This window comes from Hyaloscypha bicolor (genome assembly GCF_002865645.1).
Source record: "Hyaloscypha bicolor E unplaced genomic scaffold K444scaffold_175, whole genome shotgun sequence".
Taxonomy (NCBI): domain Eukaryota; kingdom Fungi; phylum Ascomycota; class Leotiomycetes; order Helotiales; family Hyaloscyphaceae; genus Hyaloscypha; species Hyaloscypha bicolor.
This window is the reverse complement of record NW_020194677.1, coordinates 87,529-104,710: the sequence shown is the minus strand read 5'-3', so window position 1 is coordinate 104,710 and position 17,182 is coordinate 87,529. Positions and strand designations below refer to the sequence as shown.

Genomic DNA, 17,182 nt, shown 5'->3' with positions numbered 1-17,182 from the left:
TCTATATTATATTTATAAAAACTCTATTTTTATTTAGCTTAGCTAATATAGATAAGTTAGAAATCTATTTTAATAATCTTATTAACTATTTTATTACTTTTACTAGATATTATATTATAAAGCTTTATTTCTGAATTCTTTATTTATAATTTCTATTTCCTTATAAATATCGAATTATAATATTTATATTATTACTTTAATTATTTATTAGTTAATAAACTCCGAAATATATTAGAATAAATAGGCTATAATATTAATATAGAAGCCCTTAAATATCTTATAAAATACTATAAGTAATACTAGAAATTCAAATAATTACCGGAATAATTCAAGTTTAATCTAAAAGATAATATTAGCTTTAATTATTTTATTATTATTAATATTTTCTATATTTCCAGTAAGCTTATATTTTATATTATTAATAAAGGTACCCGATATTAAGCCGACTAATAGCTATAAAATATTAGTACTTTATATATTTAGAATACTCTAAAGTAGTATTAGATTAATACTTATTTAGGCCTTTTTAATTAAATTATAATAGATATTAGAAAGTAGTTTATTAGTAAGAAGTTTATTTAATTTATAAATATTATAGATACTAAGGTTAAAATTATTTCTATAGAAGCTTATAACTCTATCGGAATTATAAAATACTATTATAGCCCGATTTAATATATTTATTTTATTATTATAGCCGAAATTAATAGAATTAATAAAAATACTATATTTCAAATAGCTTTTAAAGCTATTAATAACTTTATAGAATCTAATAGTATTATTTTAATTCTTTTAGTTTATAGTACTTTATCTCGAATAACTAAATATAATACCCTATTACTAACTATATTATAGTAATTAGTAGTATTTAAGAAAGTAATAGCAGAAATTTAAAAGCTTTAAACTAGATATCAAATTATAAATGCTTTAAATACCCGAAATAGTTCTAATATTACTAATATTTATAAACTTTTCCTGAATTCGGATATTTTTATATAGTAAAAAGGAAATACCAATTAATCTAATAATTGAAATAGGCTATATAAGCTTATAGTAATAGATAGGAAGTTTTATATACTAGCTTTATTATATAGTAATACTATCTTTTATTTAACTTCTATAAAGCCCTATTATAAAAAGAATATTAAAGTTAGTACTAATAGCCCCGAATTTAAATCTGTTTCCGAACTCTATAATAAAGCTAAAGGTAATACAGATATAATTCCTTTTATTATTCTCGCTATTTTACTAAAGTATAATAGAGGATACCCTTATAAAACTCTAATATTACGGTATTTCTATAGAATAATAACCTATATAAGAACTTTTATTAAGTTAAAGCTACTGTAATGGGGATTTGATTGTTATATGAATATCGGACCATATATAGGCATTGGATGTATAGGTGGAGGTAAAGAGGATAGGAAGCTAAATAAGTAGAAGTAATAATATTAAGACTCTCAGTACCAGTAACGAAATAATACGAATGGTCAAGAATAAGGGGCTCCGAAGGTTAATGTATTGGGAAGGCTAATCGTATATATGAACGGAGGTCTTATGCAACCCCTTAAACTAGCGCCAGTATGCCTGGGAAGCAGGACACGTGACGGTAGTCACGGGACAAGAGACGAAAAACCCCACCATACTACTAGTCTTTTAGAAAAGGGTATATTTAAGGTTATTTTCAGATCTTAAATATTAAAGGAGATATATATCTTTAACTTCAGGTTTATTAACGAGATTAAGGATAAAAATACAGAAAGAGAACTTAAGAAATTGAGACTAGTTATTTCAGCTTATAATAATAATAAGAAATATATAATATTAATATAATTACTAATTATCTAATAAATTAACCAGAGAATTATTCTTTATATTACTATTATAATTACGGGAACTATAGAACTATACTTATAGAATATATTACAAGCTTATATCTAATTAATAACCTTACTTAATTGCAATTTCTATCTTAATCTATTCTATAAGCTTACTAGATAGCTGAATCTGAATAATAATTCGGTTCTAAAAGTTATAAAATTACTATATAATATACCGGAAGCTAGAAACTATTAGTTTAAGACTTACTATTTCTACTATATTAATAAGCTTTTTATAGAATAATTAATTTATAACCCTTGCCTTTTTTATAGTAAGTAACTATTCGGAATTATTAGCTTTTAAACTAATAATATCTTATTTATTAGAAATAATAATTTTATAAAGACAAAGTAATTAAAGCTTTATAAGGCTAAGTTCTTAACTAAAAAGTATAAATACTTTACTTTTAACTATAATCTCAAGTTTAATAGAAATATTATTTATATAGAAACTACTAGAATTACCCTTATATAGAAATATTAATATAAAAACCTCCGAACTATATTAATTAAGAATACTATTATTATAAGTAATAGAGGTACTATATATTAAGATCTCTTTATTAAGGATTAATATATTACCTAATATACTAAGAAAATATATATTATATTAATCTATTAACTAAAAGCTTTATATAATCTATTAATTACCGCTTAAGCTATTAAATCTTTAAAAACTAATATTAAGGTATTTAATAAGTGTATTTAATAGCAAATTGAGAATATTACTAGAGAACTGAGATTTATAAAGCTAGTAAAGAAGTTCTTATATTTAATTATTTTTATAAATACTTTATTTGCAAATAATAGAAATCTCTTTTCCTAAATCGGATATATTCTAGTTCTAATAAACGGAACTAGATATATTAATATTATCTACTAGTCCTCTATTAAATATAAGAGAGTTACTAGAAGTATTCCAGCTTTGGAACTTTATAGTATAGCTTATAGTTTTAATATAGGTACTTCTATTAAATTAATAATTAATAAAATACTAGAAATGGAACTTTTACTAGTTATTTATATAGATTCGAAATCGTTATATAAATGCCTTATTAAATTAGGTACTATTTAAGAGAAATACCTAATAATTAATATAATATATCTCTACTAAATATATAAATAATAAGAGATTATAGAAATTAAATAGATTAAAAGAAAATCGAATTCTACTAATTTTATAACGAAATTAAAGTTATTAAATGCCCTTAAGTATCTAATTAATACAAATATAATATAATTGAATATAAAGAAATAGATTAAATATAAATAGAGCAGGAAATAGATATATAAAATAGAAATAAATAAATATATGAAATAGAAGAATATTATAGAAGAGGAAATTATATATAAAAGGCTATAGCCTTTAGTATATAACTAATACCTCAAAAAGCGATATAGATATATAAAGCATTTAAGAAATCTAGTACTAGGCCGAATTAAGGAATTTATATATAATGAGAAGAAAATATTATTTTTTGTATTTTTAGAAAGATTCTAGTATTAGTATAGTTATTTCTTTAGAAGTTATATATATAATTACGAAACTCGAGATATAGAATATAGATAATAGAATATAAATAATAAAATATAAAATATAGGATATAGTTATATAACCTTATATTCTATAGATAACTCGACTAGTAGCTAGTTTCTATTAAGCTTAATAGATTTAGGAATTATATATTAATATTTGTTATAATAAGGTAATATTATAGTAGTAGTAAAGAGCTTGAATTGAGCTAAAGGCTATATACCGGGCTAAAAGCACTGGCTATATATTAAGCCACGTGCAGTAGTACTATATAACTAGTACTATATAATAATATTATAATACTATAATTCTTACTTCTAAATAATAACTTTACTAATCTTATATAAATAGTATTCTATAATTATATAATAATACTATATATTACTAGTAAACTAATACTTATAATAATTTATATAAGAAATTCTTTTAAAATTAATATAAATAAAATAAAAAAATATAGGATTTTTTATAGCCTTTTTAGTTTTTAGTAAAAGAGTATTAGAAGTATTAAAAGATTTAATAGAAATTTTAATTTTAATATTCTATTAAATATAAGCTTTATATTAATAATTAAAAGTTATATTTATTATAATAATAGTAATAAAATAATAAAATAAAAAATAATAATTCTAATATTTTAAGAATTTAAAACTAAGAAAGAAAAGAAATAAAATATAATAATAAATAAATAAATATAGCTAAGATTATTAAAATACCGAGTTTTAAAAGTAAGCTTAATTTGAATTATAGCTTGAAATCTTAGCTAAAATTAATTATATAATATTAGCTATTATATTTATAATAAATTTATAAGCTATTTAATATTATTTAAAGTTAGTAAGAAATAAAATAAAAATATATTTTAGGTTAAAAATATCTTGAATTTATAAACCGGAATTAATTTAATAATAGTATAAAAAGAGATAAAACTAGTATAAGATATATTTATAATAATTAAAAGCTTAAAAAAAGAGTTTTAGAAAAATATTAAAGAAAAGTAATTTAATTAGAGGCTCTAGTATTAGTAAAAAGATAAGCTTTATATAGGGCTTTTTTAAAATTTAGTAATCTAGGAAAATAATATATACTAAGTCTATTTAGTTCGAAATATTAATACAGCTTTATAAAATTTATATATTAAATAATTTTTATTATTTTAAAGTCTTTTAATTAAATAAAACAAGTAAAATATAATAATATTTTTTTTTTTTAGAAATCATATTATAATAAAAATTACTATTTTAGGGCTAGTATAATTACTTTATTTAATTAGAATTTATATATTTATTTTTTTAAAGCTTTATATTTTATTTAAGCTCTTTTTTAACTAATTTAATTAATTCTTTTACTATTTAATATAACTTTGTATTTTATAATTTATATATATATTACTTTTATTTATTTGAATTAGATTTATTATTTAATTCTTTATTAGTTTAATTTTCTTTTAAATATTTAATAATCTAATTCTTTAAAATTATTTAATTAAAATTATTAGTTATATTATTTAAATATAATAATTAGAAGCTTTATTTTATTTAAATTAATATAAACTTTTATTAAAAGAAATTAAGAATTTAATTATTATTAAAATATTTTTAATTTTAGTAATTTTAAAAGCTTTAATATAATTAAATATCTTTTTTTAATTAATAAACTAGTATTTTAAACTAATTTTTTCTTTGCTTTCTTATAATAAAACCGAGTTATATACTTTTTAATAATAATAATTTAATCTATATTTATAAAATTGTATTTTATTAATAAAGCCTTAAAAATCTTATAAATAAGAATTTATTTATTTTCTTTAAATCTTAAAATAAAGTTTATAAGAATCTTAATATTAATAATTTAATAAAGCTATTATTTAATTATATAATATTATACTAGCTTATTTATTTAATCTAGTTTCTTAATCTTATAATTTTAGAAGAATATTAAATAATAATCTTTAATATTTCCGAATATTATAAGCTATAAAAATTCGAGATTTAATTTCTTTTTATTTATAAATTAATAGTCTTTATTTTCATTCTTTACCTTAATCTAGTATCTTATATAATAAATCTTTATTTCCTATAATATATATTTATTAATTATAGAAAAAGACTTAAAAGAAGATATTATATTTATTTTAATTATTCTATTATTAAATACCTTTATTACTAGCTATTTTATAAAGAATATTAAACTAGTTTACTTAGAAACTATAGTTCTTTAAAATAATAATCTTTATTATAGCTTCTAATATAATTGCAATTGAACTATAGAAAGAATAGAACTAATAAAAAGAGTATTTATTAATTAATTAATAATAGAAATGCGAACTAAAGTGTGATTTTTAAAGAAATTACTTAAATGAGCTCTTGAATGCTCTTTGCGGTATACTAATTAGAAGCTTATTAGTACAAGGCCGGGCTTATAACTAATGCACGTAAAGATTGCAGAGTAGGGAGTTGTATTAATAGTAAAAGAGTTAATTGAGAACTAGCTAGAAAAGAGCTTAAGTGAAGTGTGAAGCTCCAGAATATAAGTGCACAGATCCTGACTAAGCAGAGCGATCGCGCTAGCCCCAAATCAGTGATTCTCACAGTAACACTTAATAAGGGGGCAGTATCCCGTCTTTATATATATTATTTAAAAGGAAATAAGAGCTGTATTTCACCGCGGGGATATTACACCGGTTAACGCGTGGGGTATAATTGAATATAGCTATAAGAGCCCACAGCTCTTTATTCACGGTTCTGGAAAGAGGGAGCCTTCTGACAAAGGGATTACCTAGCCCGGCTACTCGCGCCGCATATCGAAGTCATCGTGGAGGCTTTGGAATTTGTGGTCTTGTCTGAGGTAGAACTTTAAATATAGCTCCTGATTCGGCATAGACCAATAAGCAGAACCAGAGCGAGAACGTAAGTTTCGTGCATGGGTCCAAAAAGACCACAGACCCTGCAGCCCTGCACATCTGATAGTCTGTTGCGAGATGCTCTCGAGCCAATTTGCCTCTCTGCAAACCCTGTACAATCTAAGCCACCGCACATCTTGGCTACAAATATATCTGGTGCATGCATAGCTGTTTTCCGAATTCGAGTGAAGCCGTGAAGGAAAGTATATTTCGGAGGATCCGATCTCGAGTAGAGCTCTGTGTTCTACATTCTAGCCGTCAGTTCCGCTCCAAGTTCTTTAAAACATTCAAAACTCACCAGATACCCATTTCCCAATCACCGCAATCCCGCGCCCTTCTCCTTGATATGCGCTTGAGATTCGTTGATCTAACGCACTTGAACTTTGCTCGTCAGACAGTGCGGACACCGCGGGGTGGAGCACTCTGGACATGGATCTGTCTGTATACGAATGGCCGCAAGTCCACATTGACACTTCAAACCGTTAGCTAGTCCTTGTGCCGTGCGGTATCCTCTTCCTCACACATTCCCAGACGTAGACTGTCCTCCGCTTCGACGGGGGCTACCGATCAATTATTAGCTTTTCTTCTACCCATTGAAGGCCCGCAGACGGCGAGCTTGACTAGTCTACCCACTTTCATCTCCTGGAACGGAGTTATTGGATCGACACATGTGTGCGGTGCAGATAAGGCTCGATTGGGGTTGTACTCGCTCTGGCTCGAGCTCCAGTCGTTGGAGGGACATCGTGAGGGCGGTGATTGGTTGATGGATAGCAGGATCCCCCTTGGTGCCATTGATCCATGAATTAAGGAAGAGGAGTAAGTAACAGAGGAACAGCTTCAAAATCATTGGCCAATCCTGTCTGCTAATAGGAGTTTTGAACAAATTTCGTTGGAATGAGCAGGAAATTTTTAAAACAAGATAAGGCCATAGAAGGGTTCACTGGCCAACCGCCCAGACCACCCAACCGCCCAAAATCACTACGGAGTACTTTCCAAAAATCATACGGAGGTACCTCCCCCCTCCTAAATAAATGTAATAGTGGGTCCCCGCAAAACCAGCCTGGCACGGTCCAGTTGCCATACCAAAAAACCCCTGCACTTGGACCCACTGTTACATTTAATTGGGGGGGGGCGGAGAGAGTACAGCCCATAAGTATTCATATAGCGCTAGCAGGGGTCTGAACTTCAAACCTTACAAAACTCCTACACTGGGTTACTCCAGGGGACCGAGCGCATCGTTTAGGGCCTACAGGGCTTCACCGATTGATAAGCGAATTTGGACGTCGCACTTGCTATCTACCGCCAAAAATTGTCCCATTTTGCTGCAATTAATATGAAAATTCATAATTTTTTAATATCTGAGGTCTATTAAAAGTGTAATCATTTACATATTAATTCCCCAAATTTTAATACTAATTTTAACGATATTATGGGAGGTATAGCAGCCTAATAGGCCACTTTGCCGGCCCGATAAGCTAACGAAAGTAGTAAGGATAATTTCTTTGAAAGTAAAGAGCTTTCAAGGCAAAGAAAGGCATCAGAGATTAGCAGAGCTTTAATAGCTTAATTTCGGTAGCAATACTAATCTTTTAAATATTATATATATTATATAAAAGTCTGTTTTTGGGTGGTTGTATATGGCTTTGCTTTCTGGTTACAATTCGATTTTATATTAGCTATTCTAAAAGAAGCCTAGTTTGCGTGATTTGATACCTGAGGATTGGTGCCGCACCTATTTTTGGCACTAGAGCAATCGCTTCCGGTGGAATCGCGCAATTATGCTCGGTCCCCTGGAGTAACCCAGTATAGGAGTTAAAAAAAAGAAAAATGAGATAGTATCCCTTTGTCCGGTAAGACAACGTCCGTATGCAGGTACAGGCTCTAATGTTTGTTATACCGCCTTTGCAAGGGTTGCACTGAAATGCCCTGTAGTAATGTATTATAGCCGACTTTTGCTTACAAACTAGGGAACAAAAGTCTGTATGTTCAGGGTATTTTACTAGTAAATAAAAATATAAAATACTGATATTGCATATTCGGTCTATATAAAAGTGATAATTCTCCAAATATTTACTCATTTCCAGAATTCAAGGCTTTAAAATTGAATAACAATTTAAATATATACTAGCAATTATAGTGACTTGATGTTTCAAGTGCCTGAACAACACTTGAATTTGGCGAGAAAATGCCCTGAACGCACGGGCTTCTGTCCCCTAGTTCGTTAGCAGAACTCATAGTGGTGTAATAAATATTAGGGCCTGTACCTGTATACTATCCCTTCGTCCGGTGAGATATGGTCCGTACTAGCAGGGGAACCTGGCTCAGGGCGAAAACGCGTACCTTTACTTAGAAACTTATTAGTCATCTATCGCGTTTTCGCCCTGAGCCAGGCTCCCCTGCTAGTACGGACCATGTCTCACCGGACGAAGGGATAGTTAATCCGATTCAAAAGCGATAAAATAAAGAAAAGTCTACCAAAATACTAACTAATATAAATCGTATTAATCGGAATTATTATATATCTTATAGTAATTAATTCCCTGATCTCCGATTTTTAATACCTTTAATATTGCGAGAGTTACAAAGCACGTGACCATTTTTATATGAGCTCGTATAGAAATTTTCGCGTTTTATATAAGTAAAAAATTATACCTCGTATAGTATACGAGGTTATATGTAATTAAAATCATGAACTTTTTATACTTTGGTCTATAAGACATTGCCAGGCGCTAGCAAGGGGGTGTGGCTGCACGCAAGCCTCACCTTGCTTTATTATACTTTAAGAGGCTTGCATATAGCTATACTCCCCTTGCTAGCGCCTGGCAATGTCTTACCGGATAAAGAAATACTTTCTTTACTAATAACTCTTTAAAATTTAAGCTCTTACTATATATATTAAGCTTATAGAAGCTTAAGGGGCCTTATAAGGTCTTATAAGTCTGAGTTTAATTTATTATTTACTTAGGTATACGTGACTTTCATGAAATATTTTCGCGTTTTATATAATCAAAAATCAAAAAAGTAAAAAACGTCCATGTACTTTAAACCTCGATTACTAATTAACCACAAATCGCATTAAAAATCTGATTAATAGGTTTTATTCGCCCGGTTCTTTTCTATAATTACATTACTTAGTATTAATTAATTGGGGTTGCGGTTAAAAAGTTTTTATGGATACAAAAAGGCGACTGTTTTGTTGCTTTTGGATCGGACCGACTATATGCGCCAGATAATACGATATACTGCTTTGCATGCAATAATGCAAACGTTCGGGAGGTTTGTTCCCGCTACTTTAAATGCTACGTTACTATCCTGCGACACATTTCTCCCTGATTTGTAAGTATTGATTTAGTTGCCCAGAGCTTGAACCAGTACTCCCAATGAGTGGTCCTGGTCATAACTTCCCAAGGACCAGGTTCGCCCGATAGGGGGGGTTATGACTGTACTTTAAAGCCTAAATAAGCTTAGCTTATCAAAATCAGATTTTTTAAGATTTTTTTAAGATTTTTCTATAGAAATCTATAGTTTTACTTTAAGTTTTACGCGTTTTTATATATATAGCAAAAAAAATTTATTTAAAAAAAACTGCTTTTAATATAACTGAACCGGGCTAACCTAGTTCCAAAATTACCTAGTTATAAATTGTTCAGGTCGCGAATTTTAGCGAGAAAGTCCAGCTAAATCACTTATTGAGAGTACTGGCTTGAATTGCTTAGCCTCAAGTAACGTTATATACTGGTACAGGCCCTAATGTTTGTTATACCGCCATTGCAGGGGTTTGCACTGGAATGCCCTATAGCAATGCACTGTAGCCGACTTTTACTCAGTAGAATACAAGGCAGTATAACAAATATTAGAGTCTGCGCCTGCGTAGTCAATTCGATCCAAGAGCAATAAAGTAAAAAAACAGTCTACTAAAATACTAACTGATATAAATTGTATTAATCGGAATTATTATATATCTTATAGTAATTAATTGCCTGATCTCCGATTTTTAATGCCTTTAATATTACGGGAGTTATAAAGCATGTAATTACTTTTATATAAGCTTATATAGAAATTTTTGCGTTTTATTCCTTTGTTTACTGAGATATTACTATATTAGCAGCCGTATATAAATATTTCTAATTCAGCCAAAATATAATCCAAATTAGGGATATTTATATACGGCCGCTAATATAGCAATGTTTCAATAGATAAAGGAATAAGAGTAAAAAATTATATCTTATATATAAGGCTATATATAATTAAACCCATTATTAGGCACGTAATAGTAGGATAATATATAAGTAGTTAAGGTAAGTAAGCTGTAGAGTGACGCTTGTAAGTATAACTGATTCCAAGAATTGATTCTAATAAAAGACTAATCGATACCCCTTTTCAAAGCTAGGAGCGTCTCCCTATATATTCCCTAGTACTTAGCCAAGTATGCGAAGCCCTTTACTTAATTAGGAAATCCCATGCGATTCGTACGATTCCGATCCCAAGCTTTACCCAAAATAGGAAACTAGATCCACGACATCTGATACCTGTCCATGCGCCATCACGTGTACCCATCACACCCATATACTTTTAATATTTAATATTTTCTTTAATAGCAACTTTTATAATTTGAGCTTTTATTATATATACTAAGCTTATAAAAGCTTAAAGGGCCTTATAAGGCCTTATAAGTCTAAGTTTAATTTTATTATTTACTTATATATATATAACTTTCGTAAAATATTTTTGCGTTTTATATAATCAGAAATGAAATAAGCAAGAAATATTCATATACTTTAAAACTCGATTACTAATTAACTACAAATCGCATTAAAAATCTGATTAATAGGTTTTATTTGCTTGGTTCTTTTCTATAATTGCATTACTTAGTATTAATTACTCGGGGTTGTGATTAAAAAGTTATTATGGACACAAAAGGGCAACCGTTTTGTCGCTTTTGGATCAGACCGACTGTACCTCCGAATCAAACTGGCGGAACGGATAAAACGTCAGCAGAACCTGAGCGTCTGCTTTTCTCTGCAGACAGGCACAGCAGTTTCATGTGAACGCTTGATTTTGACCTCGCGACACCCTATTTACGGACCCCAGGATGGACACTACAGCCAGAGCTCAGGTGTAACGAGCCGGGTCCCACTAGTCTGTGCGTACAGGCTTCTAGACACACTTCACAGCGCAAATCGCGATACGAAATCATTTAATTTAATTAGGAGTTGACCACTCTCTACGATCTGCTAATGCATATATCCAGTGCGCGTGCTTTAGAATCAATTGATTAATCCATTCTGGCGGGGGCGTAGTAGTCATTTTAATGGTATTCAGGAAATTGTGGTGGGTGCGGGGTAAAGTGTGGCCTGAAAACAGCCCTGTACGCACAGACTAGTGGGACCCGGCTCGTAAGGACTATGCTTGATTCCCGTTTCACAAAATCTATTCTGGTCGAGTATCCGAGCATTGGCTCTTCAGGGCATCATTCATCAAACTGAATTTGCCACATTCTCTAGAGGACACGGGTGGGTGCCTTTCAGTGGTAGCTCCAAGGATCGCTTCTGGAGTTTGTAAATCCTACAACTACGATCTGGTGATCATGATCGAGTACGTCAACGGAAGCAGCAGCCGGATGACTGCAGATCGTCCTTCTAGTCTTGTTTGTCTGCCAGAATGTGACAGCAGACTTTGAAGCACGGCATACCCCCCTGGAATTGTCATACCTGGTTCTTGGTACTGGGGTTCACTAAATTTTCCCAATTCATGGATATAATTGATCGGAGTCACGCCGTACAAACATTACCAAAAATTGGTAATCAGGGTCAAATACGAGGGATGTCTGCTGGCACTGTATATCACCGTGATAACAGCCCTGCTTTGGCCTTGTACGTCTTGCATCCGAAGTGCGAAGTCTCATGGTTAAACTCTACACACAAATGCACGCAAATACAAATCCTTACTAACTCGATTCACAGATCCAAAATTATCCCACAGTGTCAGCTCTGTTATTCCAAGGGGATACCAGTACTGCTAAGCATTCGAGAGGCTGGGAAAGACGTAATCGTGCATGTAATATTTCCTTCGCATAAAAACACAAATCTTCCACTCTTCCTCTCGCAGCCCGAGTCATACATTAGCTTCTCATGACCTAGAGTTATTCGTCTCCTCACCAACCACGATTCTATCTGCACTGACATCTGCCACAATCTCTCCAAGTTCGATGTCAGCAACTGCATGAGCCTTACCATTCAGGTTCCTGTTCTTGAGCCACGCGGCCGAAATTTCTTGAAGTACTCTGAAATGTGGCAAAACATGCCTGCCTACAAATCGAATGACGTACACCATGATGAAAAGGACGACAAGAGCAAAGGCAAAAGCTTGAGGAGTTAAATCAAATGGTACTGCAGACTTCTGCATGCTGAATATCGCTACTGCAAGTGCGGGAGGGTAGAGGACCTGAAGCAAGCCGGCATCAGCAAGAGTGATTTCTAGCGTGTACCAACAAGTACTTACCAATATGGTAAACTCCGAGATCTTACCATTCTCGTCTGCCGCAGCCTTGCTTTCTAGAATCAAGCGAAGCTTCAACTATATTTGTAATATTAGACTCTCTGCTCCGGCTGTAAGTAAACTGGAAGGAAAGAAATAGAGTTTGTGGCTCACAGTGCTTGAAAACTCGGAACATTTCTGCTTAAGCAACATTATCTTGTTATGATCTCCTTCCATCTCTTGGAAGATTGCCTTTATAGCCTGAAGACATCGCTTGGAATGGCTTGAGATGGCTGCATCTTCTGTTGTATGGAAAAAGCCCATGTGAGAATCATTAGAACGAAACGATTTCCATGCCTTTGTGGTGTCCGAGAGAACGCCTTCAATCCGGCCCAATACTTCCATCGTTTCGGAATTGACATCAAAGGCCTTTTCCATCTGGCGGGCCCGCTCTTGCGCCGTCCGGGAACGACGGGACAAGGTCAGTGGGTATTGTTTCATCTAGAAGGAAGTCAGCAGCTGAAACGATGGAAACCTTTCCCGTTTCTGTAGTTGATAACGTACATATTGGCCAACTCCAAGCTCCAATTTATGAATTAAGTGATCCCACTTCTTCTTCACATAGAGGATCCGAATTTCTAAAATTCTGATCCAGTAGTCTCTCGGTTTCTGAATTGGCCGGGTTGAATCGATTTTTCCCGCTGCAATCTGATCGAATTGTAGATCTTGCTCTGTTGATTCAGCCAGAATGCCGTCGACCTCGGAATCCACGAAGCCATACCCGATCCACCGCCAATCATCATATCCAGCGACAGCAAAAGAGATCTGAGCTTCTTGAATTCCCCAAATCTCTCCGATTAGTCGTCCTTCCGCCTCTGAATCTAGATTATCCAGATTGAGAAATGAAAGATCGGTCCATTTTCTCCGTGGCTTTGTGTTTATCTTGTCAAAACTCTCCAATGGGGGTGAAGACCTGCTCAAAATGAAGAATGGCAGGTGAAAATCCAACTGGAATGTCAGGAGACCAGCTGATCTGATTTGAACAGTGATCGAAGTTTGAAATTCCAGATATTTGTAGATAGCGTCTCTCAACCCAGGGGCATGATGAAATGAGACTGTGGCTGCAAGAGCCCGAATGCAGGCAGGACTGAGGTCGGAGAAGTACATGAGCCTCCTTGAGGCATCGGGCAATTGTTCGTGGTCGAATCTTGCTTTGTCCAACACTCGGTAGAGTCCAGTGGCTGTGAGGGGATTCTTATGTTGCCTTGCGAGCGTACACTTTGTTTCAGCCGGACTGCTAGTCCTATCGTCTACCCAAACTACTCGAAATTCTCCGGCCGTTCCTTTGCCTGATAGAACGTCTTCGAGGCAGGTACCTCGGCAGTATCTTGTCAAGACCTCGAATTCACGTGGAGAGTCTTCGTCGCTAGAATCCGTGAAGAAGAGGTCGATCTCTTCCCCGTCATAAACCTCATCTCCTCTGCTTTTAACATTGCCTAGCGTCGTCTTGGTATTAAGCGCTCGAAGGGTTGAGAATTCGGGATACCAAAAATTTTCCAGGAATTCATCCAAATCCTCCCCTTTCAAGAGTACCATCTCTGTATGGTATGAAGTCTTCCACCAGTTTCTCTTCGTCGTCGTGAGGAGGATTGGAGGTGGTGAAGAGGGAAGGTTTGGGTTAGATAAAATGCTAGCCAATCATGGTCGAAGATATCGGCCCCCAAAGAGATCGACAGGATGCAGAAGTTGTGATAATCGACTTTATGCTTAAATGGTAAAAATCAAGATTCGAGATCTCGGCCTGAAGCATGCCGGCTGGCAAGATGAGGCAGCGGTTTCTTCCCCAGTGAAATGGTACGAGATTCAACAGCGTCTTGAAGAAGAAGAATCAGGGGGAGAGAGCACTTCTTCTTGGATCCGGACACAAGTCTAAGAGAAATGATAATGTCCACCGTGACTCCATGCCAGCGAACGGACGATCTGAAGCTCGCATAGTGGACAAGGAGGACGCACAAGATGGATCCCATGATATCTTTCGACCAACCTCACGGTTCAATCTCTTCTCAGTCCTCGCATACCGCTCCATTGGTCAAATCGGCTTTGGCCTCACCTGCATCTGGTATCCATTGTGGTTTCTAAGCCGCCGGGGGCGCAGTACGTTGTGGAGATTCAAAGAAGGGTCGGGTCGCAATGCCGTGCAGCTGGCTACCTAACTCGGGCGTTCCGACCAGCAGGGCATCAACAGCTTCCTGGCATCAACTTCTCTTCTCCAAAGAGGCCACTCACAACCAACCACATCATCTGCCTTTCCAGCGCCTGGCGCTCTCTTCTTCCGAAGCCTCACCAATTCCTCCAATGCATTCATTCTTGCTGTCGCACATGTATCTTCGTTGACGAGTAGTATGTGAAGCGTGGAATCTGACATTCGGGGCCCGGGTTTCAAACGGTGATTCTGGACAGTCCACAGGGCGCTTTGATTTCGGTGAGCGATCAACAATCGTGGAACGGGGAAGTTGGGGGCTGGGCACCAACGCATTCCTAGAAATATAGTGCCTTCTTACTAGCTGGCGGCTTAAATCGAATAGGCGACTGCGTCAGCTCGTCCTCGACTTGAATGGCTGAGACAGGGCAGATAGAGCATTGAGACTTTGAGAGGTGAAGGGAATGAGGCTGACGGACCAGTTGTAGCTAACCACGATTAGATATTGCGCAATCGAGGCTGTTGGGCGTTAGTGTCCTCGGAAATGCATTACATTGTGGCAGAGCCCTGCTTCGCTCCCCTCATGGCATAGAATCAGCTGTACGAAGGTCGCGATCGAAGGTGATGAGTGTATCGCATGTAATGTATTTCCAGCGCTGTCAAGCGAAAGCTGTACGGAGTAGAGCAGAGCCTCTATCGCCCATGGCATGGGCTCTTATCGCACGAGATCGGGGCGTTATTGGCTATAAAGCAATGGCGTACGTGGCACCTTCAGAATTAGAAGGGATCACCCACCAACCGCCCAAACCCCCTTTCCGCCCACGCCTACCCCACCAAAATTTTCTCGATTTTTCAAAGTCTTTGGAAAATTCTAAAAATTTGCTAGATTATAGAGAATACTCGAAATATTGCGAATATCACATTAATTTTCGATTTTGTGGCGTTAAGGTCTCCAGAATCCAAGTTGAGCGGAAAGGGGGTTTGGGCGGTTGGTGGGTGATACCTTCTAAGCCTGAACCCCCCCCAAAATAACGGTCCCAGCCCATTCCGCGCTAAGCCCCTCGCGCCCTAGCCCCCCACCCCCTGCTCCCTCACCAAACCGGCCGCCCGCGCAATCATCCCTCCCACCCCGCGCCCCCACCACATGGAGCACTCCGCTGAAGAGGGCCACAAGAACTTCTTGATTAGTCCTTGGCGTAGATCTCTAGTATAAGTGATCTTACCCTCCACGCATGGGTGCAGGACACGGAACCTCAGACGGAGAAGGTCTCCGATGGCGATTATGCTTCGAACTTTCGAGTCCAGCAAACGAGGATAGACACAACCGTCATCGCAGACTTGCAACCGCTCACGGAACGGAGGCTGAACTTGGTCACTCTCGCCATGAACTCGACGACAGCCCTCGTCGGTGCTCTTTCCCCCACCACCAGGAGTCACTCCCAACTTCGTGAACCCTCCTTACATTGGATATCGCATCGTGATAGTTGGCACTGTCTTTCCGATCCTTACAATCCCGTTTCTGCTGGCAAGATTCTATGCAAAGATATTTCTGATCAAGAAGTTCCACCCAGATGACTGCAAGTACAGCTTCAACGTCCCAAAAGGAGAAAGATTCAGGCTGACCATGATGGATAGACATGATTATATTGGCACTGGTGCGCCTCCAAGCCTGCCGAGTGCGCTGCTTCGATTGCTAATTGATATCCTTTTACAGCCATTTGCACTCGCACATTCAATCTTGCAGATGTATCGTGAGTTTGACGGCAGCCATTCTAAATTGTACTATTCGAGACTAAGAAGCTTCGCAGAAACGAAAAACGGATCAGGGTACCACATGTGGGATATCACTATGACTAAGTATGAAAAATACTTCTTCGTACGTAAAAGTCCTTCTTCTACCGGCAGTCTTTCTAAGCCACTCCTCCCCAGGTTGGTGGAATTTTCGGACCCTTATACGGAATGGTAACACTATTCATTAAATGCTCTATTCTCCTTTTCTATCTCCGATTCCCATCGGAACAGCACCTCAAGATCGTTATCTATATCGTTATGTTTGTTGTATGTGCCAACTCCCTCTGGGGCGCCTTTACTTTTCTTCTCATGTGTCGGCCTATAGAAAGCTATTGGAATCTCTCAGTCCCCGGAAAGTGCCTAAATTTCAAACCCAATTTTTTGGCTGGCGGTGTGTT

General features: G+C 35.0%; 5 protein-coding genes across 5 annotated transcripts; 2 read left to right on the top strand and 3 right to left on the bottom strand.

The window, feature by feature from the left end:
* Positions 1–6,096: 6,096 nt before the first annotated feature.
* On the bottom strand, positions 6,097–7,285 carry K444DRAFT_620028 (uncharacterized protein). Its single transcript, XM_024881630.1, has 4 exons — positions 6,950–7,285; positions 6,838–6,876; positions 6,615–6,788; positions 6,097–6,560 (listed from the first exon to the last, which is right to left on the bottom strand). Exons 1-4 carry the CDS (start codon positions 7,161–7,163, stop codon positions 6,202–6,204), a joined length of 786 nt encoding a protein of 261 aa, XP_024729282.1. The 5' UTR covers positions 7,164–7,285; the 3' UTR covers positions 6,097–6,201.
* A 5,160-nt stretch (positions 7,286–12,445) lies between these two features.
* Positions 12,446–12,892, bottom strand: K444DRAFT_543462 (uncharacterized protein; the record flags this gene model as incomplete). Its single annotated transcript, XM_024875967.1, has 1 exon — positions 12,446–12,892. A coding segment is annotated over one exon (447 nt), but the record flags the coding sequence as incomplete, so codon positions are not given.
* K444DRAFT_219367 (uncharacterized protein) lies at positions 12,651–14,557 on the bottom strand. The gene is made up of 5 exons (XM_024871136.1): positions 14,340–14,557; positions 13,358–14,289; positions 12,968–13,294; positions 12,818–12,915; positions 12,651–12,760 (listed from the first exon to the last, which is right to left on the bottom strand). Exons 1-4 carry the CDS (start codon positions 14,359–14,361, stop codon positions 12,907–12,909), a joined length of 1,290 nt encoding a protein of 429 aa, XP_024729280.1. The 5' UTR covers positions 14,362–14,557; the 3' UTR covers positions 12,651–12,760; positions 12,818–12,906.
* Positions 14,558–15,048, top strand: K444DRAFT_219422 (uncharacterized protein). Its single transcript, XM_024871137.1, has one exon. The coding sequence runs from the start codon at positions 14,755–14,757 to the stop codon at positions 15,004–15,006; it is 252 nt and encodes an 83-aa protein (XP_024729279.1). The 5' UTR covers positions 14,558–14,754; the 3' UTR covers positions 15,007–15,048.
* Positions 15,049–16,531: 1,483 nt separating this feature from the next.
* K444DRAFT_620026 (uncharacterized protein) lies at positions 16,532–16,991 on the top strand. Its single transcript, XM_024881629.1, has 4 exons — positions 16,532–16,570; positions 16,629–16,648; positions 16,708–16,744; positions 16,802–16,991. The coding sequence occupies exons 2-4, from the start codon at positions 16,631–16,633 to the stop codon at positions 16,957–16,959; spliced, it is 213 nt and encodes a 70-aa protein (XP_024729278.1). The 5' UTR covers positions 16,532–16,570; positions 16,629–16,630; the 3' UTR covers positions 16,960–16,991.
* The last annotated feature ends 191 nt before the right edge of the window (positions 16,992–17,182 follow it).

Excerpts from the sequence above, each read along its gene's own strand:
- K444DRAFT_620028 (XM_024881630.1), bottom strand. The coding sequence starts at position 7,163 with ATGATTTTGAAGCTGTTCCTCTGTTACTTACTCCTCTTCCTTAATTCA. Across the intron at positions 6,877-6,949 it reads CTCCGTTCCAGGAGATGAAA|CCCCCGTCGAAGCGGAGGAC; the intron begins GTGGGTAGACTA and ends ATTGATCGGTAG. Across the intron at positions 6,561-6,614 it reads GATTGGGAAATGGGTATCTG|AACACAGAGCTCTACTCGAG; the intron begins GTGAGTTTTGAA and ends GCTAGAATGTAG.
- K444DRAFT_219367 (XM_024871136.1), bottom strand. The coding sequence starts at position 14,361 with ATGAATTCCTGGAAAATTTTTG. Across the intron at positions 14,290-14,339 it reads GAATTCCTGGAAAATTTTTG|GCAATGTTAAAAGCAGAGGA; the intron begins GTATCCCGAATT and ends AGACGACGCTAG. Across the intron at positions 13,295-13,357 it reads AGCTTGGAGTTGGCCAATAT|ATGAAACAATACCCACTGAC; the intron begins GTACGTTATCAA and ends ACTTCCTTCTAG.
- K444DRAFT_219422 (XM_024871137.1), top strand. The coding sequence starts at position 14,755 with ATGCCAGCGAACGGACGATCTGAAGCTCGCATAGTGGACAAGGAGGAC.
- K444DRAFT_620026 (XM_024881629.1), top strand. Across the intron at positions 16,745-16,801 it reads TTCAATCTTGCAGATGTATC|AAACGAAAAACGGATCAGGG; the intron begins GTGAGTTTGACG and ends GAAGCTTCGCAG.